The sequence below is a fragment of the Epinephelus fuscoguttatus genome, linkage group LG3 (assembly GCF_011397635.1).
Source record: "Epinephelus fuscoguttatus linkage group LG3, E.fuscoguttatus.final_Chr_v1".
NCBI lineage: Eukaryota > Metazoa > Chordata > Actinopteri > Perciformes > Serranidae > Epinephelus > Epinephelus fuscoguttatus.
This window is the reverse complement of record NC_064754.1, coordinates 11,933,798-11,961,670: the sequence shown is the minus strand read 5'-3', so window position 1 is coordinate 11,961,670 and position 27,873 is coordinate 11,933,798. Positions and strand designations below refer to the sequence as shown.

Sequence of the window (27,873 nt, the reverse complement as noted above, 5' to 3'; positions counted from 1 at the left end):
GTGGCATCTACAATGAGAAGAATTTCAGATGGCAACCAGCTGAAACTTCTTCCATGTGCTCAGTGTGAACTCCCATAGGATTCCTCAAGTATTCATTGTTCAGGAGTTGTTTCTTTTTACTGTGAGCTGAATTATCCACAGAGGTCTTTTCCTCCCCCCAAAAAAACTAGGTAATTAAAAGTGGCAAAAACACTGAATAAAGCAGTTTCACATTACGAATCAGTGTTTCACAGATACTGTTCAGCTTGTTGCAGATGGGCTGCTAATGTGTGCTCACTTTTTTCTCTTATAAGTTAAGACATAGACATTCAAGCAGTTTTTTGTTAAGAACCGAATTATCCATCTCTTATTTCTTTCTCTCAAAAAAAAAAATGGACCCAGTGATTTCAGTCACTACAAACACTACAAACACAGAGCAAAGCAGGTTAAAAATCAGTGTTCTTCCAACAGTGCTCATCATGACGGGAACGCGAACTAATTCCTCTTTTCCACCATAATTAGCACATGTATGCAGTTTTAGATTTTAAACACGGGTAAACCTGCTAAAAATAGGCTGCAGACTCCTTTCCCATTGCCAGTAGACAAGAGCAGCTCTGCAGCAGATGATTATGCCTTTCTGTGTGTGTGTGTTTTTTTGGTGTGTCACATTCAATGTCACGGACACGCCAGAGAACACGTAAACAACAGAGAGAAGTATGGAGGCCTACGAAAACTTTACGGTGGTTACTTTCTTTTTATATGTCTCTTACTCATTCAGTCTTTCTTTCAAACCCGGTGCAGACTAATTTGAATCGATGTTTAAGGACTGCTTAAGTGGAGACAGACAGTATTTTGGGGCAGCGTGTCATTGCATCTTGCCAGTTAAGAAGCTAAAATAAGCATGTTCACCCTGCTCCAATCGGCACTGATAGAGACAGCAGAGTCATTTCACCTGGGCATGAATGCTGATTAAATCCTTTCCCACTGCATTAAAAAGCCAGATATTAAAGAGCGTTAGCAGGTTTTTTTGTGCAGTGGAAAAGGGGCTTAAAGTGGCTGATGTGAAATTGCAAAGGGCCCTATCTAGAGCCAGTGTCTGGTTTGTCTATTGTGGGCTACTGTAGAAACACTGCTGGGCAAAATGGCAGACTCCGTGGACGAGAACCTGCTCTGTATATCGATATAAACGGCTCATTCTAAGGTAAAGGAAACATGACGATTCTTATTTTCAGGTGATTATACACTACTTATTACATTATATTATATTTGCGACAGTATATCCACCCAAATCATACACATTGAACCTTGAAGCTGCAGTTACTGACTGCAATTTGTTGACTTGGGAGCACTCGTAACCACGAACACTGCCTTTCTCATTGTACAGTCACCAATTTATGCAGCTTTAAAGACACGTTACAGCTCCAGGAGTGATCAAGGCATGCGTCAAATCATCACCACTCCAATCAAACTCAGCTGTCTATGCCCAAAGAAAGAGTCCCTGCACTCTATTGTCACTTATATTTTTGCTATGAAATATTTTTTAGTTTATGAGATGAAATAATCAGTGGTTTCATTGCAGCATATTAACAGGTCTGTATGTGTGTGACACAATGCACTGTTGCCACTTACGTGAAGCAGAAGAAGAGCGTGGTGGAGCCAACGAGAAAGAAGGTGGCTGCAGATACCGGGACGTAGCGGGAGGGTCTCAGTGGTCTGCTGGGCGGGACTACGGCATGGGGGAGGGGTGACGAGGAGGGACCCCGCCCTACACTCTTACTGCTGCCACCTGGCATCACTTCCCTTTGTGTTGTGGTGTGAGTGTCTGTTCAGCAACTGCTATGCTGAGGAATTTATCATTCAGAGTTAAACCTTTCTTTAGGCGTGGTGTGTTGAGTGGATTTGTAGTTTGTGGGTAAAATGACGGCTTGGCAAAATGAAAAAAAAAGTAAAGGACAGATACAAATGAGATGGAGGGATAACTGAGGAGGTGGAAAATAGGAAAACACTCCCCTGCTTCACCACACTGAGAGGGGAGGAGGAGCGATCGCTTGTTTTTTTAGGTTCTTAGGTCAATCCTGATCTACTGTGTGTGTCTGTGTGAGATTAAAAGAAGCTTACAAGTCGCTCTGATGTAAAAGCCTTGTTTTCCTGTCAGCCTGAAAACAGGTGGGAAGGCGGGATGAACAAATAAGCCACAGATTGTAAAGAGGAGGAGGTGTCCGGACAGCTATCTCTGTCAGCGTTACAGGTAAAAACAACACTAGTTCGTCTCCAACATGTCAATCAATTACAAATACGAGCCAATAGAAACTGATGATTCTTACGGGTCTGTTTCCACAAACAAGTCTAAAAAGAGGACATCTGCGAGGTGAATGAAGACTTGGTGGAAAACGTGATAATAGTGCAATTTAAAAAAAATGGCTGTTATTTAGATATAAAAAACAATTTGGACCCTTCCATTAAAACATAATTTAGGGAAGTGATTTTGTGCTGTGAAAAGCCAATCAAATCCTGACAGACAGAAAACCTCAGCTAAACTGATGAACCTTGAGCCTGATGTGACACGGTCCAGTTTGATTTGATTGGTCTATAAGTGGGAGTTCAGTGAGGTACGAGAGTTGGCAGAGGTAGGCCTATTTTGGTGGGAGATGGACTTACAACATGGAACAAAAGCAACAGCGAGAAATGAAGTGAGGCTCAAAGAAAGAAAAAACGAGAAGCCTGAAAGAAAAAAAAAGTCTGGGATGATGACTTTCCTTTGTGTAGAAAAAGTGCAGGTCAAGACCTCAAATGGGAAAAGGGTTTGATTGTAGCTGGGTCTGTGATAGAAAAAAGTATGGGGTTTCCCATTCACTTCAATTCAAACTTTAAGCACCCAGAGATCAGCAGTCTGGGCAGCTATAGCAACGTGAGAAAAAAAGTCTTGCAAATGAAAAGGGACAACCCCTTGCTCTCTGTTGGAGACACTTCGCTTTCAGTCCAGGACTCGTATTAGAAACAGCAGTCTGTAAGCGGGCCAATGGAGTAGCCTGGTTTTCCTGTGTCGGGGCATCCCTAAACCCCGCCGGTGGCTGATTCAAACCACCTCACCTGCCAGCTGCACCAGGGGTGTGATTGGAAGACAAAAAGCAGTAAGTGTTGGTGTCGTTCTTTCCAAAACATCTGGGGGAAAATCCAGTAGAACATCCATTAGTATCCATGTAAATGAATTTTTCGAGAAAGAGAGTGTTAATTTGAAACACTGGGGGGTTATGTGCCAATGGATAGTGGTATTATCTCATATATCAGCCAGCAATGGCAACATAGCACAACTCAGTTCCACCACTGGTCTCCTTGTTCCACTGTATTAGTGGACAACCGCGCCTGTTAGTTATGTAACCGTCAGCCTTCCAGCTTCAGGCCACTTTCTGTTTTGCCCTCTTCTCCAGGGACTTCCAGGGCCTTCCCTCTGCTTCCTTCCCCAGCAGAGAGCACTGAGGCTTGGATAACACCCTCCCACAACAATCCCTTGGCAGATAGAGCCTCTCCGGAGCTACGTCCTCGAAATGACCTCAACAAAAACGTGAAAAACCGTGGCTTTTATGTGTGGAAAATGGACACTCCTTGGGCCATTTGTATCATGAGGTTTTTCAGGTTTAAAGTATTCTTCTCCACCCTGGTAAGCAGGATCCAGTGCTGATCAAAAAACTCCTTGACTTTTGATTCTGATCGCTTTGAGTGTATGGAGGAACACAGAGGTGGCCGTATTGAACATCAACTTCAACAGGTCATCCTGGGTCACATAAGAAGTTAATCTAGTCTGAAGGTTGGCCGGGATGCTGCACCTACAGTGAGAGGACAAAGAGTTGGGTAAAGATCAAATGCTCCAGTGTGTAAACATTCATTTAACAAAGAATTTGCAGGTACAATTAGATGTTTGGTCCATCCTCTCTGCAACAATAAGGCACAGTCAATGCACACAGTTAGGGATGATAAAAAGGCTGGAGTGTGATGACAGTATTATGTTTTCCTATGTTACTCACACTGTTTTAAATCTGAGCTGCTCCTGCAACTCGCTTATCTACATTCACTTCCATGAACACAAAACAAAGTGAGAGTTGAGTCTTAAACAAACCCCAACAATAGCCGGCGCATGATAACAATTCTAGGGGAAACACCACTTCCTTAGACAACTCTTGTTGACAGTGTCTGCTTACAAGCGATAGATTGCAGGACAAATGTTTGAGGGTGTTTTCTCTGCAGAAACTTTCCCAGGGGACCAATAACCTTTTTAAGAGCTCAGAAACTTCACCTGCCTTTTGAGCAGAGGAACCAGGGACCAAATTAAGTTCCTTTAGAATAGTTTTGTACAAAGGCTTTAAGGGTGCTTTCACACCTAACCAGGGCTGTAACGATAACCGCATCCCCGCAATACTACAGTGGCGCGAGGTCACCATGGCACAATGGTAGTCTTCAGGGATTTTTTGGCTGCAATACCGTGAGTGGCCACTGGGAAAAATTGCAAGCCTGGCTGAGCTGCTTTCCTGGGGGCCTGGGCCAAACTAAAAGTTGGGGATAGTTTAACTTTTAGCAGTGACCTGAGGCCAGTGAATACCTGCAGTCAATCAGAAAACAGTCCTGTGACTCCTGTGACATGTTTATCCATGTTACAAAGATTTACTTCCTGTCTGAAACATATGAGCACCCCTCCCAGCTACAGAGAAATGAACATTATAATTGCAGCAAGCTGCACTTCGCTGTTGCTTGGTGTGTTTGCGACATAAGGCAGCAGATATTTCTGAAGTTCTACTAAACATCACAATCTCTTAAACTGAAGTTGCAAAAAACAGACCAGTGTTTCTGCTATGTTCACGTAGCCACTGGATGTAACCTCAGTTATTTGAGTACAAGAACTGCAAGGAGAGGCACTGTAAAGTAGAGGCCAACATTTTTTTGGGAATCTTGTGGGTTTTGGGATTCCTGTGGGATTCCCGTGGGATGGGAGTCAATTTCACTCTTCATCACGTGCATTCACACACAGCATGTGTTCGCAGTATTGAGTGTACACACTGAGCTTTTAAGACAATAGGTCATCTGCAGGAAACCATTTTATAGGACACTGTTGTACATGTCAACTAAACTAACGCTTTGGCTGTGCCTCTCCCTTTTCTGAAGTCTCCGCAGAGCTACTACCTGCCCCTCTCCCTCCTCTTTGATCCATCACAGAGCACTCGCAGCTCAGCAGCTTAACCAGAGAAAGCTGTTTGCAGAGACAAAGACAGGCAGAGAGACACAGTCGCTGTACACAGTTGTTCACTTTATGGACTCGAGACTTCAACTCTTCAATCAATAAGCAAATGAGTGCACCTGTTCAGGCGAGACATGATGGATAGACCTGTCTTCCTACTCTTCATCTATTACTGCTGTCCCATTCATCAGCATTAATTGACCCCTCCTCCTTTTCTCTGCCTCATCCTGTATTGACGCTCATCATGTTATAGCCTTTTCAAACTCCACAAAGACAAGGAAAATAAATGAAATCTCCTGACAGCAGGTCTATAGCCCAATTAGCATACCTGGTGTCCCACACTTGCATGAGATAAACTCTGAAAAGTCTCCAATAGCGTTGCAATTATTGCATGAAACTGCTCACAAAAAGGTTTGTGGATTATCTTAAGTAACTGGGTCATGATTTCTGGAAAGAGACAGTTTTTCAAATTTATTTTTTTGGCACTTTGAGCACCACAAGCCTCAAGCACTTTAGTTCTATTATATTCAAGAGAAGGCAGACATCGCTATGGCCGATATCGCCAACACTCTGCAATTCACACAAAAACAATCTCGACTGATGATAGCACTACAGGTAAGAGGAAAAATAGGTATATCTGAATTTGGGGGTCAAACTGTCCCTTTGAGGTAGTTTATCCTACAACATGATTGAAAGCAGTGCCAGAAAGCTGTGCAGGTCTTGTCTGTATTAAACCCCCTATTTACCATGCTCAGGTTAGGATATGCAAATAGTATCCTATCCATCTGGTTAGCCAAAAACATTTTTAATCCTGCCATTTTATCTGTATTTGCATCTGTATGTATTACACATTTGCTGATACACTAAGATTTGGGCCAACAATTTTTGGTCATGACATCCTGAAAAGGCAGTGTCAGCACTCATTTTGTACCTGCTTTTTATAATGGCCTCAAATGTATTCTTCAAAATGGGAATTTCAAGAAAAACCTACTCTTTGAATGGGCTTAATGACTGTAAGCTAATGCACAGGTGTGAGGTGTGTGAATGACAAACACGTGAACCCTACCATGCAAACTAGCAGGGATACAAGAGCTCACATCTTGTTTATTACCCAATATTTACCTACACTTGGCAGTCTGCCATGACAAAGCCAAAATTATGGTTTGTATCTCTGTCAAATGGTCCTACCCAATACTGAACACACACTCCCATACAATACAAGGGATATGGCAACCCAGCCATTCAATAAATCTCAGTCCATCACTTTCAGGGACTACATACAGAATAGGATGGTTAAGTGCTCACTCAAATCTATATTGCAGTATATTGCAGAGGAAATCTGAAAATACATTGGCTCATTTGCATTTCCTCAAGCTCCATGGAGATATAGATATTTCCTCATTCAACCATGACTGCTTTTCCATGTGATCCTATCAAAACTATGCATCCTTACTCCATCGGTCAGATTCTCTACCTTACAGTGCCATTAATGCTTGAAAATCCCCAGACACAATGGCACCTTCTTGTATCTAAAACGAGCCTACAGCACTGCCAGCAATTACACATATAAATCCTGGGTGTGTATGGCCCGCTGCAGTCACGGCAGCGCGGTAGCAGCAGCAGTTAGAGCATCGGTATATGCACCAAACCGGTAAAAATGATGCCAGCAACCTCATTTCCTGAGTACGAGTCTCTAATTTTGGATTGCCATTTTGGTGAAATTTTGCAGCATTGAAAAAAAAAAAATAATAACTGGCTTGAATGGGAGCGCTCACTGACGTCTCAAATGCTGGCAAAGGATGCTTTATGGACACAGCTGAACCAGGTGACACGCAACCCCCAATTGATTCAGTCAAACGGCCCAGCAGCGCTCGGTTTGACAGCTCAGTGGACACGATTCAGCCCGGCAGATGTGCCATTCAGTTTCGAAACGGAACGCCACGCCAAACCACACTGGAAAATGTCACAATTTAGTGTGGCGGTGGCGGTTGCGATAAGCAAGTGCACATGTTGCAACACCCCATTTAAAGCCTCCTCCCGATCACTGTGGGATCCACTCTGTAAATCGGCGTGGATGTACGATTGTGCAGTGGCTTCTGGGTTTGATCACCGAGCAGCAAAACACCCATTCCCGGTCAGATTTAGGAGAAATCATTTGGCATAACGTTCCGTGCATGCAAGTGAAAGACATCCAGCCCACACTGGACAGTGGGTGATATTGAAGCCGGGGTGGGGACGCGTATTGAGGACCATATAAACGTTACAGACCTGGGATGCGGAGCAAAATTAAGCTTCAATTAAAGTCCTGGTGTTACGTTAACGGTAACGTTAGCTAGCTTATATCAGAATGCTAAATGTAACGTTAGCGAGTCCGTAGTGATGAAAGGAAAGTAGGGTGGAGATAACGTTAACTAACGTTAGCTTCCGTTAAAGAGCCACGGTAGCAGCATGATAATGGAAATTATCCAACAGGATACATGATAAATGTATTACACATAAGCATTAGCCACACCAAAGTAATAAAGATTCATGGTTTAAGCGATACAATTATTAGTAAGGCTCAGTATACTGCACGAGCTTCCTTTCCCATGTAACATTAGCTAGCCTAGTCTCCACGGGCTAACCCTGGCTAGCAGCAGGCTAACAATTCACCTCACCTGTGAAGGGTTTTACAGTTGCTCTGGGTCCAAAAACGGTGAATGGTATGTGCCACTCCTGGTCGTGTTATTCCCTCTTTGGATTATGATCGGCAGAGACAACTCCTCACATCCATTATGATCCATTCGACTCATTCAGCGGTGCCAGCAAGCTGTGCGGGTCTTGCTGTGATGGCTAGCTAAGTTGTCCCAGCGCCAAGCTAACACAGATAACGTTAAATGTTTGGCTAGCTAGCCAGACACCGATACGTCTGACGTTATTTTACTACACGCAGCTATCTTAACTAGCTGTTAGCTAGGGGTGGGAAGCTGCTTGGTTCCTTAACTTCTTTTAAATAGCTAACCTAGCATCTGTCTGCAGGCCGCTCCACCAACACGGAAGTTCACGAAGAGAAAGGCAAGTGGTTATAATCCCAAAACAACTGTGTGCTCCTCTCATATGTCCACAATACTGGTGGCCAAGAGATTCCCAGAGGCCGACATATTTGTCAGTACTACAAAACTCTAATGCCAGGTTCACCAGCAGAATTGTCGCAATGAAAATAGCGTTGATTGGACAAGAAGGGTGTCAATCAAGCTGCAAGCGTATTCTATTGCTCCTCCAGCCTTGACCCCCCGCCCCTCCTTACAGTAGGCTAAACGTCATGATTGCACTAAATCGTGATTAAATTTATTTCCCAGCATAGCAAAGCACAGCCACTGGCCTGTTGACTGAGGTGCAATAGGTAATAACGCCCTGGTTAATATATTTTATTGTCACTAAGCATGGTTGGCACATAAACTGTCTCTGACATGAGGTTTTAATCCTCTCATGTGACACACTGACACAGTAACGTATGCTCCTATGTGTGTGTGTGTGTGTGTGTGTGTGTGTGTGTGTGTGTGTGTGTGTGTCCACATAATGAGAATACACACACACACACACACACACACACGTTGGCAACACAAAGGGGAGATTAAAATGACAGCAGGGGCTATGGGGATAAACCCACACAACCAAGCTCCTCATCATTAACACACACACACACACACACACACACACACACACACACACACACACACACACACACACGCATGCATGCACAATCTCCAAAATAATAACAAATGTGAATCCTGCCACCAGGAAATTGTACAGTACATGGAATTGGATTGTGACTCACCCTGCATGCGTGTGTGTGTGTGCGTGCACGTGTTGAAGCCCCTTGGCAGTTGGCATGTGAGGCCATAAAGCTCTTAAACTAAAGGGGCAATCATGGCATTAAAAAAACAATGGCTGATTTTGCGATGACCCATTTCCCATAGGAGGTTGAACAAAGAAAGCAGTTTTTCAATGTGTGTGCCTCCATGTGAAGGCCAGACTGTCACAGGATAGGTCAGTTCTACCTTAATACAATATTCACCTGTCCTTTAATAAAAAAAAGGAGTACATAGAGGTCACAGAGTTTATGAGTAAACAGCTTAGGGTATCAGTGATGACTATAAATAATCTTAATCTATCGAAAGAAAGAAAAGTGCATCTCAGTCCATGTGGAAAGGGACTAACACCCATTTTAAAGGACCTTTTACCTTGACGGTTTAATCTGACATTTTGCATCCTATCACGGGCCAGATTTGGCTGATCATGTTTGCCAAAAAATACCCAGTTTTGGGGGCAAAAAAGCAGCTGGAAAAGAAGCAACGTCCAGCTAAATCACTTTTGTTGGTCTCGAATAGCTGCGTGCAGTGGTCAGCAGCTTAGCAGGTGTCTCCCCTAGATATTACGCCATCCATCTTCTCCTCTTCCCAGTGACAAAGTCAGCTTGTATACTACACATCAGTTTGTTTTAGAAACACGGATATGCATGAAACATTAGTGGTTTGCAGAAACATACCATGGAAACATTTTCTTCTGGCGACTGGGCTGACAGTATAAGTCCTCTATATGCAAGGTAATAAGTCTTTGATACGTGTCTTTACTGTCGCTGCCGAGCTGGGTAATGTCTGTGCAACACAGTTTGTAGGAAAGAAGAAGTAATTTGTTGATTTGTTTCCACTCTATTGTTTTGTTTTACACACACAACAGGCCTGAAATAGACACACGTGCACAAACAGGACCTACATATGCTTTAATGCCACTGTGGCTGTGAGGGAGAGCAGATTCGATCCCAGCTCCTCCAGTCCTTACATCGAAGTATCCTTGGGAGAGATATTCAACCTCAGATTGCTCCCAATGGCTGTTCCATCGGTGTGTGTGTGAGTGTGTGTGAATGGTTACTGACTAGCAGGTGGCACCTTGTACGGTAGCCTCAGCCACCAGTGTGTGAATGTGACGTAGTGTAAAAGTGCTTTGAGTGGTTGGAAGACAACAATTTCAGTCCATTTAATGCATAGAGAGATGTCAGAGTGAGGGGATTGCCTCATAGGATGGCGCCCTGAACAGTTAGGGGTCCTGTGCCTTGTTTAAAAGCACCTCGGCAGTGGCCACAAGACGAACCGGCACCTCTCCAGCTACCAGTAAACACGCTCGAATAGTTGGAGCTGGACTTTAATCGCAGACCCTGCGGTTCCCAAGCTGGTTTCACAGTGAGGCATCATACTATAAACTGTTGCAAGGAATCTATTTGACTTTCTTGGCAAATTCTTATTCATTAAAATAAGATTAAACATGTAAATGTGGAAACAAGAACAGACAGGCAATTTCATTTAACATTTTTAATGGCTTTTAATTCTTTATTTCTCCACAATGAATCAAAGCAACGTTGCAAATCAAGTCAGAAACCAAATAAATGTTACACAAAACACATCTTCCTCCTTTGAGAAAAGTTATTTACACTAAACAGTTATTTTTTAATTATGTTTTCCTGGACATTCAGTTTTTAAAGGTGATATTCTGTCACCTTTTACATTTGACTTTAGTTCTATGATTATTTCATAAAACTTTAGCTCCCTCTTCATCGCCAAAATAAGCGATGACAAACGATGTTGATTCTGCTGCGACCAGAATTGACTTAATTACTGATGATAAACAATTAAATAATAACACACAGTAGGTGAACACAATACAAGCAACACCTGTACATTGTGATGCAATCCAATACAATGGATATACAATAAATACTACCTCTCTAAAGCCAAAAATGGCCTGTGTTTCTGTGATGGATTGTGTCATTCTTAAAAAGCACCTTCTTTATATTCTGTGTAGACAGCTATCAGATGAGCAGTGCGTCAAAAAAAAACTTTGTACTAGAGGTCAACCCAAGGCACTTCCAAAGCATGCAGATTATGTCACACACATTTGAACTATTTTACATATTATTATGTAACCACTAAAACAAAGCTTATCATTGAACTATTATCACATTTTCCTATTAACACTGTACAAGCTCTCTATTCACAGGTTTTACTGGAAGCCATGTTGTGCTGTCAGCCTGAAGGGATTCACGACAAATCACAGTTTCAAATCTTTATTCATCATGGTGTGCTGCTGGCTTTGCTACATTCAAGTGCTTCTTGAATTGCAAGAGTAAAATAAAGCAGCTTTTGTTACTATAATATTTATTTTTATACTCTATAAAACACTTTATTTTTCTTGAATGAACTCCTTAACTGTGCCTGCACAGGCGAGGAGATGGAGGGATAAAATCTATCCAAAATTTCTGGCACCAAAAGCCTTTCTGAATCTCTATCATTTAACACCAAGATTTAAAACTTATTAAGTCACATGTGGCACATTATGGCACCATATATCAAACTGACAATATGACAGGTGGCACATGGAAAGGCTACTTGGTGCAAATGCTTTGAATTCAGTCTACATGCAGAGAGAAGCAAGCTAACAGTTTTGAAAAGCTTGTAAAATGTGCTTCTTGCTTCATTCTCTGCATTGAGCTTTAATGTCTGGCAGCAGCCTTTACAAATCAAATTGTCAGGGTTATCTGCGTTCTGCTTTGTGTTATGTCTGATTTGGTTTCCTTCATTTTGGGGGAACTTTCTTCTGGGCACAGAAACATGTCATAAAACACCAAAAGTCATTGTCAAATTACATTTGCTGGTTTCATACTAGAAATCTTTTGGCAACAGACAGAGTTGAAGCATTTTTTCAACCACTTAGGGCATTCGAAATAAGTTAGTAACATGAGAGTGACATACAAACCTAATCCCCAGAAAAATGTTGGCACTGTAAGTTTCTGTGAACCACGGATACGTTACATTTGCACAAACCTAATCCCCAGAAAAATGTTGGCACTGTAAGTTTCTGTGAACCACGGATACGTTACATTTGCACATTATTGCGTGGTGGATGCTTTGAAATTTTTTGTCTCAACAGCACTGTGTTTAGCCTGTGGTTAGGTTAAGGCACAAAAAACACTTGGTCATGTTTTGGCTTAAAATAACCCGTTCTGGGGTCACTATCCCTGCTAGAGACAGAGCAGTGTTTCAGTAAAAAACTGTTGCTTTTCTTGACACAATGCAGCGCCGTCTCGGCAAAAACCAATCGCTTTTTGTGGCACTATCCTTGCTGGCAAAACTAGTACTGTCGGCTACAAAACACTCACATTTGGTGCCTTAAAAGCTGCTGTAAACACAGCGTTGACTCATTAAATCACAACCAGTTTTGTTGTTTGTCTGTCTGCAGTGCCATTCACCATTCCCTCAACACCAAATGACAAGGTCAGCTCATATACAACATCACTTTAGAAATGTTGATAAGATACAAATGAAATGTGCAAATATAAATTACATTTGTGTTTATTTTTAGGAACATACAATGTCAACATTTTTCTCTGGCGACTGGGCTGGACATACAGTATCATCACCTTTTCAGTTAATGTGTTACTTGTGAGCAAATAGTTACTTAATCGCATATCCAGCGGTTACGGAGCAACATTAGCATTCATCTGAAGTTGTGCTCTTGGCCACCTGGCTAACAAAAGTCTATTGTTTACTTTCTTTTAGCTCGGTTTTGGTCTCCACCAACTTCTGAGAAAAAATGTTTTTTAGCTGCTAAATGCTCCTCTGTGTTCACCAGCTAGTTGCTAAAGTGCAGTTTGATGCTGAGCAGGTAGTGTATAGTGGGTTTTTACTGCTTTTTCTCTAAAAAAGAACAGCTGCCTGCTGTAGCTGAAAACGACACTACTGTATCAGAGCTGTGAGAGTGAACCACAACAGGTAAGTTGTGGCCTGGACAGCTAAACAATGAGCTGAAATTACAAACAGCTCCATAAAACTGAGGCCATACACTGCTATTGCAAAAAAAAGCAGGTTGAGGGATTTTTTTCATGGTGTTGTATTGAACCTTGGGATTACTAAGCCATGCAAACACAGGAATCAAATAAATATAACCTTTTTAAATGAGTGAGTGAGTGATCGCAAATGGTGGTAGGCTACTATAATTTCATACAGTCAGATACTGACTCCTCCTTTGTTTACAGATAAAACAAACAAAAAATAACTTTCATTTATGAGCTTTAAAGGTGTTGTCCTGTGGATTTCTTTTTACATATTGGACAGGGCCAGGCTAGCTGTTTCCCCCTTCTCCTGCAGTCTTTATGCAAAGCTAAGCTAATCGGCTACCTACAAATTAACACACAGAGACGAGAGTGGTATTAGTCTTCTCTTCAGCTATTCCAACTAACAGCCTACCCACCGGGTGATTATTTGCAATACTACACGCATGTTGCTTATAATGTTGCTTGTTGTTTTCATGTTAGCATGCTGCATTCAGCAAATACCTTCTTCAAGAGCAGAGACTACTAACCTCAGATTGTCATACTGCATGTTTGCAAAGTTAAATATGGAAGCAGTGGCTGTGGTTGCCACTTATTTTTAGGTCCATTATCTTAACATCACAACTTAAAGCCAGACTATGTAACTGTTGCTGAAAAGTAGCCACTGCTGCAGGATAACTGCAACCCAATCACCATAATAAATGTTGGTAACTATTTGCAAACCATAGATACGCTACATTTGTGTGTTATTATGCAGTGGTTGAAACTTAACACTGCTATTAACATGTGGCTAGGTTTTGGCAACATTTCTTTCTGGCGACTGGGCTGACAACTGTCACTTAAAGGAGCTATATGTAAGAAGTCTAAAGCAAATAGTCGTAAAATCCTCCTAATATGTTACAGAGACTAAGGAATAATGTTCATATAACATACTGATCTCACCGACAACAATAGTACGGCCAGAATATTTACATCTAAAAAATTATTTTGTGGTCCGCAAATCGTGTTTATGTTTTGAATTTGTGTTTTGGCCTGTTGCACCACCCACCGCCGTCTACCAGTCACGCAGTCAGTAGAGTCTCAGCAATAGTTACAGTTACGACTGAGCTACAGCAGCACGGCAAGCAGCATTAGCAGTGTCCCAGTACATAGCATTAGCAGTCTCCTCAGCTGTATCCCGGCAGCAGCGTTAGCAGCAGAGAAGCTGGACTTGCTTGAACGGTCCGCTGGAAAACCGAAGATCAAGGACGCGGCGACGCAGCTCTGCCACGGCAGCTGCCCGTGGGCAATCAAATCAGTCTCCAGCGTGCTGCTGTCCAGCAACCTTGAATCTGTAAGGGAGGAGGGGCGGACACGACTCGCGGCAGTATTTTGAATTTGAGTGCATTAACTGTTTTGGCCACATTCTTACATACAGCGCCTTTAAAGAAGAATCATAAAGTCAGCAAAATGACTTTTTGATTATAGAACAATATTTAGTTAAAGTTTGTAACAGTTGCTTACATTTAGCGAGCAAAAGCTAGTGGTCTTACCGGATAGTGTAATGCAGTAGAAGCAAAAAACCCTGAGTGTATTGAATTGAGCAAAAGTATGTTTTAATGTCTATAAATTCAGCTTTCAGTTTGTAGAGGAAGAATGCGTAGTCTATTTCATTTTGTCTTTAAAGTTACACAGTTTCTCTAAACGTCTCATTTTCTTGAGATAAAAGCTTTTATTATGATCATAATTGACTCTTTTTTCAGGATAATAATTTATCTTTTGTCATTTATAGTAATTAATCTTGAAGGGCAGGTTCACAGATTTTTAAATGTAAGTTTGCCTTAAAATGATACTTTCAGACAGACGGAGCAAGGCAAACAGGAGAATTACAACAATGCTACAGCTACAAAGTAGATTTAGGATTTAACTGTATACAGCACCTCGTGAAGCACCTCATCAAGATTTAATGTTGAATAGGATGACTATTGTTTTAAGACAGACTTGAAAAACTGTGAACCTTTCCTTAAAAGTAGACATTAAAAACATGTCTAAATTATATTACTATGTCAAGATGACAAATATTGCTCATAACTGTAACATACAGTTACATACATAACATTCAAAATGCCACTGACAGACTCCACAGAGCACATATAACTTCATCACACTCGCTACCTGTGCATTTTAGAATCGATTTTAGGATTTTAAATTAGCACTTTTAAGGCCCGGATGGGATTGGCCCCTGAGTATATCGATACATTTTTAAATCCCATATGAGCCTGAGTGTAGCCTGAGATCCTCCAGTGGGTCCCTTTAAGAGATTCCAAGATCTAGATTTAAAACCAGGGGTGACGGGGCCTTTGCTGTCAGGGCCCCGTCGCTCTGGAATGATTGGCCGGAGGAGATCAGGCAAGCCACATCTTCTTCCTCTTTTAAAAGCACACTTTTTGAAATGTGCTTTCACCTAATGTGCTTTTACTTTACTTATTTAAATAAGTTATTTGGTCTATTTTGTAAGGTTTACATATTTCAATTAAATACAAAATGTCACTCAAATGAGTCAAGTAATTCTGACATAAACCGAAAAAGTACCATTTATGTAATTTAACCAAATAAAAACTGAGACAACCTGACTATGAAATTATAGCTCACAGAATTTACCTAAAGTTTATGTCATTATTGTTAATGAAGTCTATAAAGTATAGATATGTTAATAAACATCAACATAAATTAAATTCATTTGATTTAATTTAATTCAATGAGCAATAGTTACATAAATTCTCAGACTATTCATATCAGTTTTATTACATATATAGTACTTTTGTACTTTATGTTAGAATTACTTGACCCAATGGAAACTTTATATGTAATTCAAATATGTAAACCTGACATTAGACCAAACATTTTTAGTGCTAATTCTTTGCTGTGTATGACAAATAATCAGGTCTATTGTTTTATTATTTTAATATATTTTATATTATGTTCTTTTTATAATTCTGTATTTTACTTTTACCTGTTTTCATTTTTGCTCGTATTAAACACTTTGCATCTATATTATTATTATTATTATTACTATTAGTAGTAGTAGTAGTAGTAGGAGTATCATCAATATACAGTATGTGTAGGCCTGTTTTTTTGGCTTGCAGTTTTGCTGTCAGCTGTGATGGATTACTTCGTTTCAAGCACATTCAATAATCTAAAGAGTTCAGTTACACTTTGAAAAACGTCTGGAAATACTCTTGTAGACCGACTGTATGTTATTAGTGGGATAAAACATGCAGAAACACTGTATGGTCCTTGAATTATTATGTTATTTGTCACTTAATGCTTTGGGGACTGGAAGCTTGTCAGTCCATCACATCTACTCATATTCTCACTTATGGGCAATTTGAGTGTTCGTAGAGAAAACAAACCCCCACGGTCAGAACAACATGTAAACTCCACACTGGAGAGAGCAGAGCTGAGACTCATGCTGTGAAGCTACAGTGCTAACCACTGAGCCACCTTTACATGTTATTTTTAAATGACCATGTGATGAAATCTAGTGAAAAGTCAGAGAATATATTCCAAACGAAAAGCCTGGCATTAGGTCAAACTGTAGACCTGCTGCTGGCGATAATCTTAAAGGTAAAATAAATTTTTGCTGTCTTGTTTTGTTTTTGCTAGATGTCATAGTTTCCATACCGGGGTAAGGTTACATTTACATCCTCAGAATATATTTTTAAATTACTAAAAACAGTAGTCAAAACAGACTATTACATAAATTGCTCATTTCAGTCCCATTGATGGTTTTAAGCAGTGTGTCCATTGGGTGTATATCCATTAGCCGCATGCCCATTGGCTTGGCTCTTCAAATCAGACTGGTTTAGAGGAGCATTTTCTGATTGGCTAGCAGCCAACCTATCACGCTTTGCCTTTGCCCTGATCAGGTTTCTACGGTGATAAAACAGATAGCCGGGCAACAGGAAGCCAGTCAGGGAGAAGATGAGGAGGGCAAAATTGATCTGTTGTAAGGAGAGACACGTCAGTGCATGTGATAAACTTGTTATTAAACCTGCTGTATGTATTTGCATATGTCTGTCTTCTCTTTGATTGTGTGTGTGAGTGTGTGTGTGTGTGCTCCCTACCCAGTAAGGATCTCCTTTGAGGGGTCCCAGCATCACTATGAACAGAGGCTGTTGGAGCAAGGCGAAGGCAGCACTGATCATTGACTGCAGGCCTGTCAGTGTTCCAAAATGGTTAGCTGGATACCTAGAGCAGAATGGGAATTTCACAGTTAAAATATTGTAAGCCTAGCACAGTAGAATAATCGAGTACCAACTCCACAGAGCACTGGTGAAAGGTAAATAAGTATGTTTACTTGAGTATTTTACTTAAGCATAAATTTGAGGTATTTGTACCTCTGTAGGTATTTGTCTGCAACGCAGTAATGTAACCAAGCAGCAACCTGTGGCACCGAAAAGTGGAAGCGCCAAAAACTGCAGTTCACTGAACTACCACTTGAGGTTGGCTCCAAAACAGGTGACATGGTAAAATGCCTGACTTTACAGGATATATAAACGTGTTTACAGCCTGGTAAAAAAACAGTTTTGGTCTTTATAGCTTATTTCAACATTCATGACAACTGTACAGGGGGTGAATTTTTATGCAACCCAACCTTTTACATTTTATCAAGGCCCAAAGTTACGCATATTTAAGGGTGGAGCCACTTTAGTGACAGGCTGTCTGCAAGGCCTTGTTACAGTTTATGAGTCAAACCATCCACAGCTCCAACCTCTCATCCAAATATGGTCACTCCAAAAATCCAAGATGGCAGAGGCCGAAATGCTGAATCCAAGGCTTCAAAACAGCAGTCCACAAATGAATGCGTGATGCCATGGTAGCTATGTCCATACAGTCTATGTAAATAAACATGTTCACAGCCTGGTACAAAACAGAACTGTAGAGAGACAGATTTGATTAGATAGTCCATAGGGACTTGGTTGGGTTGGGAACTGGAGCGTCGCCGGCTCAAGTCCCATCCGGACCAAAAATGGAGCATGGACTGGTAGCTGGAGAGGTGCCTGTTCGCCTCCTGGGCACCTCAGAGGTGCCCTTGTGCAAGGCTGAACCCCCAACTGCTCAGGGTGCCTGTCGAAGGCAGCCCCCCTGACTCTGATATCTCTCCATTTAATGCATGTACAGGTCCTGTTTGTGCATGTGGGTGTATTTTCGGCCTGTGTGTATATGACAACAGAGTGAAAGAATTGAAATTCCTCTCAGGGATTAATTAAGTATATCTTCTTCTTCTAATACTACTACTACTACTACTAGTGATAATATAATAATAATACATTTTATTTTCAGAGCGCTTTTCATAGTACTCAAAGACACTTTACATTAGTTAAAAATGATCATAATAAATTATTATAAATGATCATTTTAACTCACCCATTTAAATGCTATTAAGGCTTAAAATTATGCATATTAAGGGGTATGGGATCTTTAAGTGACAGGTGTTTGCTGTCTTTTGACAAGGCACTACCATGGCAACAGCACTGGTTTGATTATGTAACCACTGTGTAACCCCAAATTCACTAGCTGTCCCTATTTCAGTGTGTTTTCAGCATAGACTGTAAAAATAATGGACTCAGCTACTGCAAATTCCCCCACTGGTTTTTGGACTTCCGATGTGAAGCCTCCGGTTCCCCACTTCAGCTTGTTGCCATCTTGTTTTTCGGAGCCAGAAGTGACCATATTTGGGTGAGAGGCTGGCGCTGCAGAGAAGCAGGGAGTGGATCTGACAGAGATGCCGAGGACACTATCTGCGAAAAGCCCGTCACTCAAAGCGACACATCCTTATTTATGCATATCCTCAAGGCTTATTAAATGTTAATGGGTAAGTTATATAAAAACACACCCCCTGTACAGTGTCTTGATTAGGGAAATTAGCCATAGAGACCAAAATTATTTTTTGTATCAGGCTGTAAACACGTTTATTTCTGCTGTAAAGTCAGGCCTTTTAACACTGGGGTCGCAAGAGGATTTACGGGCCCCTGGAGCCTGCCTCAAATGGCCGTTCAAAGAACTGCAGTTTTTGGCACTTTTGTGTTGGCTCATGTTTTTGCTCAGTCAGATTATCACCTGTCTTAAACTGTGTGGAAAATGTGAACTAGTGAATTATGTCAAACTGTAAAATTGTGTAATTTTCTGGTTTTGCATCTGTCCAAAATAGTTGCTGCCCCACCATTTATTCCACCTAGAAACATCACTTTGTAGGGCTGAGGGTAATTACAGAGTCAGCTAATATCTGTTAGTGCAGCTTTAAACTTGACAGGTGGTGTCACTCACACAGCAGCATAGAGACCTCCACAGCAGGAGTGAATAAATCCTCTCACTATGGTGTGCAGAACGTACGACACCATCTAATAGAGATGGAAAGACACAGCAGAGAACAAATTAATAAATGATCATCGAAAGTGTCCCTTAGTGTTTCTTTATCTCTGTGTATTAGTATAATGTGTAAAACACGTATTCCTGTTCAGTGTTTTTCTAACCTGTAGGGGCAGGTTGTCAATCAAGGAAAGTATTCCGAAGGTGACCAATAGGAGGTTAGTGAAGATGAAAGCTCTCATGGCATTTGTCAGTTTCTGGATCTTCCTGTCTCTCTTCGGGGGATCTGATTGGCTGAAGGGGACAAAACTGTCTCAGCCTACAACAGACATTGTCTTGCAAACTGCTGTACAAAAATGTATACATGTAGCAGCACAATACCTCTTCACTATTTGTGTGTTTGCGTTCTCCTCTTCACACTCCATCAGCCTCCAGTCCATGATGTAGCCAATCAAAGGACAGGTCAATAGACACAGCAGCTGCATTGTGCCGAAGATAGATGAGTAGAAACCAACTGGGGAGGACACGCAGAGATAGAGTGAGATTCATAGAAACACGTGGACAGAAGCAAATAGGAGACAGGTTGGAGTCTCAACTTATGGTACATATTGTGTTATTTAAGGTTTCATTCCCCGTATGAAGGTTGAAATGGTATTTTAAATCCCATGCTGTTAGGAACACAATGCAGACGGAGAAGCAGTGGGTCTAAAAATACTGGGATCAGTCTAACACAATGTGCAAGGACCAAGGACACCAAGGACATGACTTTAGTTACATGTTGCTTCACGTCCAACTAATGAATACAATATCATAACAACAATAAGTGGTTGTCTTTGTAATATTTTGATTGAATTCCACACACGTAACCTTCAACTTGGACCATATTTTCCATGTTTATGTGTTTAAGTTACTTGTTGGAACAGCAAATTTTGTCCAGCATTGAGAAAGACCACTGCAGCTGGCAGCAACAACACAGGCTGCAAAGTAACCACTCGGGACAGATTTATTCATATTAGGCTTCTGAGAGAGCATTTAGAGCACTGGGGACAAGAAATTATTTTTAAAATAATTATTTTTCATAATAATTTCTAGTGTCCAGTGGCCTAAATGCTCTCTCAGCTTGATATGAATGAATTTCTAGCTGTGTTTTGAACAAGTAAACACACAAAATACAACTGGGAACATCAGTCAAAACACTGTAGTAACTCCACTCAGCCCAGTCGATAGTAGTCACTTGTTAACGTAAGGACAGCTTGTCTAGTGTTAACACTGAGCATCTTGACTCTTACCTTGTTCCTTCGCCTCATTCACCATCTCTTCTGAGGCTGGAAGAAACAACAGTTTCAGGTCAACTCCACAGATTGTTTTACACAGTGACAATGTTTACATGCACCAAATATTCCAGTTTCTGCCTTTAATCCAAAAAAGACAATATTCCTAATAAGCTGTTAACATGGCGAAAATGATTATTCCACTGATATTCCTGTTTACATGCAACCGTGCGTACTCCGATTAATGTGCCCTAACATGTTGCTTGTTTCATTTTGCTTTGTTGCATCATGACAGGATTTTTCCAAAGTTTTCCACCAGTGGTGGACTTGATTGACTGTGTGAACACAGCCTACCTCTTTCATTCCTTCAAACACCTTCTTGAAAAGGTTGGCATTGGGTTATTTACGCATATCCAAAAACCTGCTGATTTCCAAGTCTGTCATAAAGCTTAAAAGCAGGTCTGTTTCTCCTTCCGATCACAAATGTGGGCTATTCTTTAGGGCATGCATCTCTACTCCAGGCTTGCAAATTGTTGGTGAGTTGGTCTGTGGACAACCAACACATTCTCACGCCGACCTCAATACACATATCAACATTTGGTCATGGACCTTCCACGTCCAGAATCGATATGAAAGGTACCTTGGCTGCATTGGTTGTGAGTGAGTGTAACAAACAAGAGGCTGTGTATTGCAAACTGCGGTAAAAAACGTTTGTTTGTTTTGTTCAGTGATAACAAAGTAGTAGTTAAATTATTTAGGTTGGGTAATTATTCTTACGGTTGGGGTCGCCGTGGGTGACCAGGAACTCCACCATTTTGTTCATGGCACCCATGAAGAAGATCAGCCTCAGCTGGGTCATTGCCATGGTGATGAGACTCCACAGTAAGATGGGAGAGCACACAGAGTGACAGAGTGGCACTGCGTCTGAAGGAGGATAGAGAGAGAATGTGTGAAAACAGCCTTTAGTTCAGGTAGTGAACTACTCATGGAGTCACTCCAACAACTCAGCCAAATTCTTACAGTTCACTTCCCTGGAAAACTCCCAGAATGCACAGTTTCTCTTTTATTTTTCAAGGCACTTTTGTACCTAACCCTGGAGCTGGCATTACATTATTACCATGTAAAACGTCAGAGGTTTAATGACAGAAACTGATACATCAGTGTCCTAATTTATGGTGTAGTTATTCACCACAACAAGGAGCCGTTTGGAAAAAGGGAAGGAGCACAGTGTGAGACAGATGGATGAGACTAATGAAAGTATGACACACATGATGAGTGACACTTTCAGTTGAAGCCTCGGGGAGTTTCACACAGCACTAAAAGAACCAGTTTCACCATAATAAAACAAATACAAAACTAGTGTAGTAGAATTCGTAGAATAATTAATTCAAGTTCTCAGTTATTCCAAGGTAAAATGTCTATTCATGTTGCTCCACTGGATTGCAGATACATTGGTATTGTTACTGGTTTATGTGTCTTTTAAATATAAGAGCTTTTGTTGTAAAGTTTGCAGTTGCCTGGCACACAGTCTGAGGCTTTAGCAACAGGCACTGTGGTTTTTTTCTGTGAAAGGTATGAGATTAGTCCATCGGTTATAACGTCTCCCTTATTTAAGAGACAAGTTTTACACTTTTAGAAGATATGCATGCTTGCTTGTTTCCGAGTGTTAGATTAGAAAATTGAATCCACTGTCATATTTGTGTATTAATTATGGAGTCAGAGCCAGAAGGCGGTCAGCATAGCTTAGCATAAAGACTGGAGGCAAGGGCAGCTAGCCTGGCTCTGTCCAAAGTTCAAACATACAACAACTAGTTCCTCTAAAGCTCATAAGACATTGTATGTAGTTTATTTAATCTTTAAACTAGGTTTATGCTTGCTGTAGTGTCTCTAATGTCATCATATCTTTTGCGTCAAGTGTGAAGGCTCTGAAAGTTGTCTTAGTGCTTGGGCCTGCACCTCTGAGTTTTTGTAACAACACACCCACTGTGCATACTGCAGTTTTGAGTTTAACATGGATGCCTTACAGGGAAGACTGGCCCAGTAGGTTCACCTATACAGACTCTACAGAATCTCTATAACACTTTAATTATTAAAAGTTAATTAAACTTAATTTCATGTAAATTGGATAGTTCATTTTTTTTTAATGATTATTTTAAGATTATTATTATTGTATTATTGTCAATGATAATGTTTCTTACCCTGAGTTGTGCCTTTGGAGTCTGTCCGTTCGGGTTCTGGCTGCTGAGCTCCCATCATGTCTTCCATAAGAGTCACATGGGTGACATATGACTCCCCAGTCACCTTGTCCTCTGTCACAACTCCGCTCAGCTTCACCTTTTTACTGATAAGAAAAGAGAAAGACAATAAAATAACTCCAGCCCTTACCAAATGAAGAAAAACTGTCACCATCTCAAAAACATGTGAACCTGCAGATTAGTGGACATTATATCCATGATTACTTTACTCAGCATCTGCTTTCAAGTCATGGAGTGCTGAACATGGACAGGGTTCAGCATGTATGTGGTCAGTAAATTTGATGACAGTCTCCTTATGGTGGCATCATAACAGAGGTCATGGGGTTACCAGAATCATGATGAATTATCCTCTGATTACTTAGAAGAGCAGAGGGGTGGACTCAAGTCACATGACCTGGACTTGAGTCAGATTTGAGTCACAAATTTGATGACTTTAGACTCGACTTTACAGCTTTAAGTGTTTGTTTTTGGGGATAACGGGCTGTTGGAGAAATGGTCAAATGGGACATTTTTTGGACTAAAAGGGCTTTATAATTTTAGGTCGTCGGAATGATGGGCGGCCCCCAAAAAGGATACCAAAGATAATTTCAATCGTGTACAAACATCACATGTTGGTCAGCAAAAAACAAATTAAAAATTACAGATGGAGATGCAACAACTTAAAATTTTGTTCGATACTGAAAGTTGCACAAAGAACAGTACGTCAAGGCTAATATTAACAAAGCTAGCGAGCTAATGCTCAGCTAACGTTACCGTAACAGCTAAGTAACATTTTGCAAACTTATTTTAACAAATTTCAAAAAGCACTTTTGATTTTTGTAAATTCAAGTCATTATTACTCTGTTGTTAAAATGGCAGAACATTTGGCGAAGAGCGCCTTATGACTGCTTCGGGACTCAAAACTCAAAGTTCAAGACCGAGGACATGACTCAGGACTTGCCTGTCTTGATTTGGGACTTGACTCTGGACTTTGGTACAAAGACGTGAGAATTACATGTGACTTGGTTCCACCTCTGGTGAATAATCATTAATTTTCATGGCAGTCTAGCCAGTAGTTGCCTACTTATCTCTGTTTTCTCATGGTCCTGACTGACACAAGCCCAGCAGACATCCCTTGTGTATTTACTAAGTGTAATCGCCTGTTTACTTGTCACAGCTGTGCACAGTAATCTCATTAAGCCTTACATACATGTATGTATTTACTCCCTGTCCTCTGTTCAGTCAGTGCCATATTATCCTCTATGCTACCTGCATGATTGTTGCCACAGTCAGAGGCTGTGTTAGTGATTCCACAGTCTCTGCTCTGCTCCTTCTCCCTGCTGTCGGGTAGCTACATGAGGCCAAACCAGTTAGAGCCACAAATGTGACAATCATGGTGTGGTTTTCACAGCATGCCATCAAGCCAATGTTTGAGGAGTGACATGTCTGTACATGCCAGTGAATTACTGTTAGAGGATGGAATTAACTTGAAATAGTACCTGGGTTGTGGAAACTGTAGATTAAGAGAAATTCATTTGATTCGTCTTTTGTCATGTTTCCTTAATTACTTAGCGTTATAGGATTTCACATGCTTACACAGTAAGCTATGACAAAGTCATCATCGCCACAAAAATGCCCTAGCACCCTTGATGTGATGTGTCCAGAGCCACTTTGTGTAGAATATCAATGTGTTTTTAGGACGTAGAGCGCACTGACGTGTATCTGACGTCTTCGGGTGCAGGGAAAGATTCAACAGGCCAGTTTACGAAGCAGTTGACGAAGACCATGCAGGCCATGCCAGACCAAACCCACATGAGGACGCGGAACGACACGCCAAGGTCATAAATCACCTGGAGAAGAGGGACGAGGACAAGGATGAATAGAGGAGACAGGGACAGGGAAAATATGTTAAAAATTTAGTGTAGTAAAACTGACCTTGTTGCATTATTGCATTACATTTAACTTTAACAGCTTCCCCCTTCTGTCTCCCCATGGGCACTTCTGTATCCATTTAATCACTAATCTATTCCTCCTTCTTTAGATTCGATTTATTTTCATTCCTCCTGACATCATCTCCCTTTCCAAACCTTTCTTCCCTCCTTCTGTCCTTTGTTAATGCTCCTTTAAAAACAAAACTTGATAAAACTGTGCACGTTAGTTAATGACAACAACCCTAGATAAGTATTTTGTGATGATTAAGTTGTATTGAAAGTTAATCTATGCTTTTTCAAGTTGTCCAACAGTTCAAGCAGGTTTGTACATGCGTGCATGCGTGGTTGTACCTTGACACCAGGGAAAGTCACGGCTGAAGAAGCATAGGAGCCAATCATCAGGGAGAGGACGGTTGATCGTATATTTCCAAACATGTTAGGCAGCTAGATGAGAGAGAAAGGCATTAAAGAGAGAGGAAACTTGTGTAATATCAATCTAATAATTGAACCACCGTCCCTTTTTTCTAAATCTATTAATCAGCTGTGACCCCTGTTAGGAGAGCGCTAATGTTCATTCTCAGTTATCCAAATGCACTTTCAAAGCATACCCAGTAGGCGGTGCTGCTGCATTCTTTTAATCACAAGCTTTTTATGTGAGGGGTGAAAATTGAGCTGATTAACACACACACACACACACACACACACACACACACACACACACACACACACTGTTCCTGTGTGACAGTCACCCGTCCTTTTGTCATAGAAAGTTGGCATGTGCCAGTGTGCATGTGAACATTCTCTGGCCATGCAGATGGTGTCTGAGTTTTGGAGAGTGTGAGAGTGTGTGACTACAGACTTTCACTCTAACTATAGCCACAGCTGGAGCGCTGCCAATCACACAGCAACTGCACGTGTCTCTGTTCACACTACAGGCCTTCATGTTGAGTTTAAATTTACTGCTCATATCAGATTTTTTGCACGACTGTTCATTTCTATTTGAGAGTGTCACCAGTAGCATATCTCATATACCAGTTTGAGCTGAGGCTGTGTCAAAAACACAAAGGCTTCTGTTTTTTGAAGTGTCCCTATAGACTGAGACAACTATTACCACCGTCAGAAATGTTGGATGATAAACGACAGCGTGTTGTTTGTTAGTGCTGGGAATTATAGTTCTTTGAAGGGAGCCAGATCTTATGGCTCTGATCTTTTCCGAGAGCTCGAGGTTGCTATTGAGGTTTCCGAGAGGTTGCTACTGGCATAACATACAAAAGTCTCACCATGTTAAAATCAAAGTGAAAAGTTTCTGGATTGTATTTAAGATATATTTCATAGGCTCATCCTATTATTCTGTCTAATTTACCAAAAAAAAGGCAGAAAAAAGAAATCAGCTCTCAGACAGGAGCTGGCTCATATAGGCGGCTCATTTGCAACACATTACTACTTTTCCTGAACACAGCAAACTAAATGGCAACCCAGCTTGTAAGCTTATGACATATCTTGTATGTAAAGTTTTGTCTTGAGGGTGGTGCCTAGTCCATTCTCATTTCCAGGTCATTAAATACAGATACTTTGTCACGCCCTGTGTGATCATACACATGATACTGACAACAAAGGTAACCATTAAGCGGACGCACGAGACTTCCCACTGACTCCAATTTAAACCCAATCGCTGCAATATTTGAGGCCGAGAACAACTAAGAGCAAGAAAGTCCACATAGGTTGGGAGGGAGGGGAGGTGGATGCCTCAAGGAGAGACTAGACTTTCCCAAGGAAACAACAGTCCGTGTCCCATGTGAAACCAAAAGTCACCTTTGTTTAAATATAATGTTAGATACTGTATTTTATGTACGGTCATTGCACACTGATGTTACTCACGTGACGTATTTATGTCACGTTTTGTTACGTAACATACCTATTCTAACTCAAAACATGATCTTTTTGTAAACCTTACCAAGCAGTTTTGCTGCCTAAACCTGATCATAACTGTTTTTATCATGTGTTACAATGTGTTTCAGCTGTGTGTCACACAGACACACTAAAGGGTGACTAGTGTGTTGCGGTGAGACGCCAAGGGGAATGACAAAGCGTCGGCAATTGACCTCCGAGGAATGAGACAGGGCTGCAGCACCAAAGCAAAGTGCACAGAAAAACCAAAAGGAAAGGCTCCTTTCTATGGGGAGCAAGGTACTGTGCGTTCATATTGGGGCTATGGTTATTTAAAAATTAGGTTTCAACAAATTAAAACTAACAGGTTATTTGTTTTGAATTCATTTAAACACAACCCAATCAACACAGATTTGTTCATCTGTGGTGCCTTCATTGCCTTACTTGAGTGACAAGCTCATGTTACTGTAAGGCAGTTTAAAAAGTCGGCAAACAGTCTTACCTATATTGATAGCTTTTCTATTTATGGTGTCAAATCCGAAATGCTTCCCCACATGACCTCTTAGATGGTTTGTCACTAGCACAGCTCACTAGCTTTTCTCCATTTTGTACTGGCAAAGATAGCAAACGGAGCGGTGTGTCAGATGGACAGTGGCTACATCAGGATTGCCTCCTGCTGTAGTACACAGCACTACACTGTGTACTTTGATATTATTCCACCTATGAATGATCATTTGGTGTTTAAATGAAAAATGACTGCCCCATTTTACATCTTAAAATCACTGCCATGTTTATGTGTGACGTGCTGATGTAACATAGTTAATAAGGTCAAGTTTAAATCCAGCTAAATTTTATAATAGTGCTGTTATATGTGCCCTATTTCCGTTCATTTTGTGTGTTAAAGTTATGCTGTTGAGATGCTATTAATTCAGAATACGTCAGTTTGAAAGAGCGACAGTGCCACCTGCTGTCAAAACTCAGTATCTGCGTAAAGTAGTAAACAGCGGAGGATTGTGGGTAATTTTCAGAGCAACGGAAGATTTTTCTTGAAATAGCTACTAGCTAACATGTTGATGTCTGAGGACAAATGTAAAGTTAACTTATTAATAAAGCATGTAGAAGTTGAGCT

The 27,873-nt window shown here is 41.0% G+C and overlaps 2 protein-coding genes across 3 annotated transcripts in view; both read right to left on the bottom strand.

Moving 5' to 3' along the window:
- The window catches only part of zdhhc5a (zinc finger DHHC-type palmitoyltransferase 5a), a 30,775-nt gene extending 22,384 nt beyond the window's left edge, over positions 1–8,391 (bottom strand). For both annotated transcript variants that reach the window (XR_007448660.1, XM_049569022.1), the window contains exons 1-2: positions 7,864–8,391; positions 1,609–3,803 (exon numbers count right to left, since the gene is read on the bottom strand). Coding sequence is in view for 1 of the 2 variants with exons in the window: in XM_049569022.1 (XP_049424979.1) it covers positions 1,609–1,772 (164 nt within the window). In the remaining variant the exon portion in view is untranslated. The remainder of the gene's footprint in view (positions 1–1,608; positions 3,804–7,863) is intronic.
- Positions 8,392–10,954: 2,563 nt separating this feature from the next.
- The window catches only part of slc43a1b (solute carrier family 43 member 1b), a 32,077-nt gene continuing 15,158 nt past the window's right edge, over positions 10,955–27,873 (bottom strand). Inside the window, exons 6-16 of the mRNA XM_049566937.1 lie at positions 25,209–25,301; positions 24,643–24,776; positions 22,891–23,033; positions 21,470–21,616; positions 20,711–20,746; positions 19,803–19,935; positions 19,586–19,715; positions 19,380–19,453; positions 17,177–17,300; positions 12,064–17,053; positions 10,955–11,995 (exon numbers count right to left, since the gene is read on the bottom strand). Of these exons, the coding sequence (XP_049422894.1) occupies positions 16,841–17,053; positions 17,177–17,300; positions 19,380–19,453; positions 19,586–19,715; positions 19,803–19,935; positions 20,711–20,746; positions 21,470–21,616; positions 22,891–23,033; positions 24,643–24,776; positions 25,209–25,301 (1,227 nt within the window). The 3' untranslated portion in view covers positions 10,955–11,995; positions 12,064–16,840. The remainder of the gene's footprint in view (positions 11,996–12,063; positions 17,054–17,176; positions 17,301–19,379; positions 19,454–19,585; positions 19,716–19,802; positions 19,936–20,710; positions 20,747–21,469; positions 21,617–22,890; positions 23,034–24,642; positions 24,777–25,208; positions 25,302–27,873) is intronic.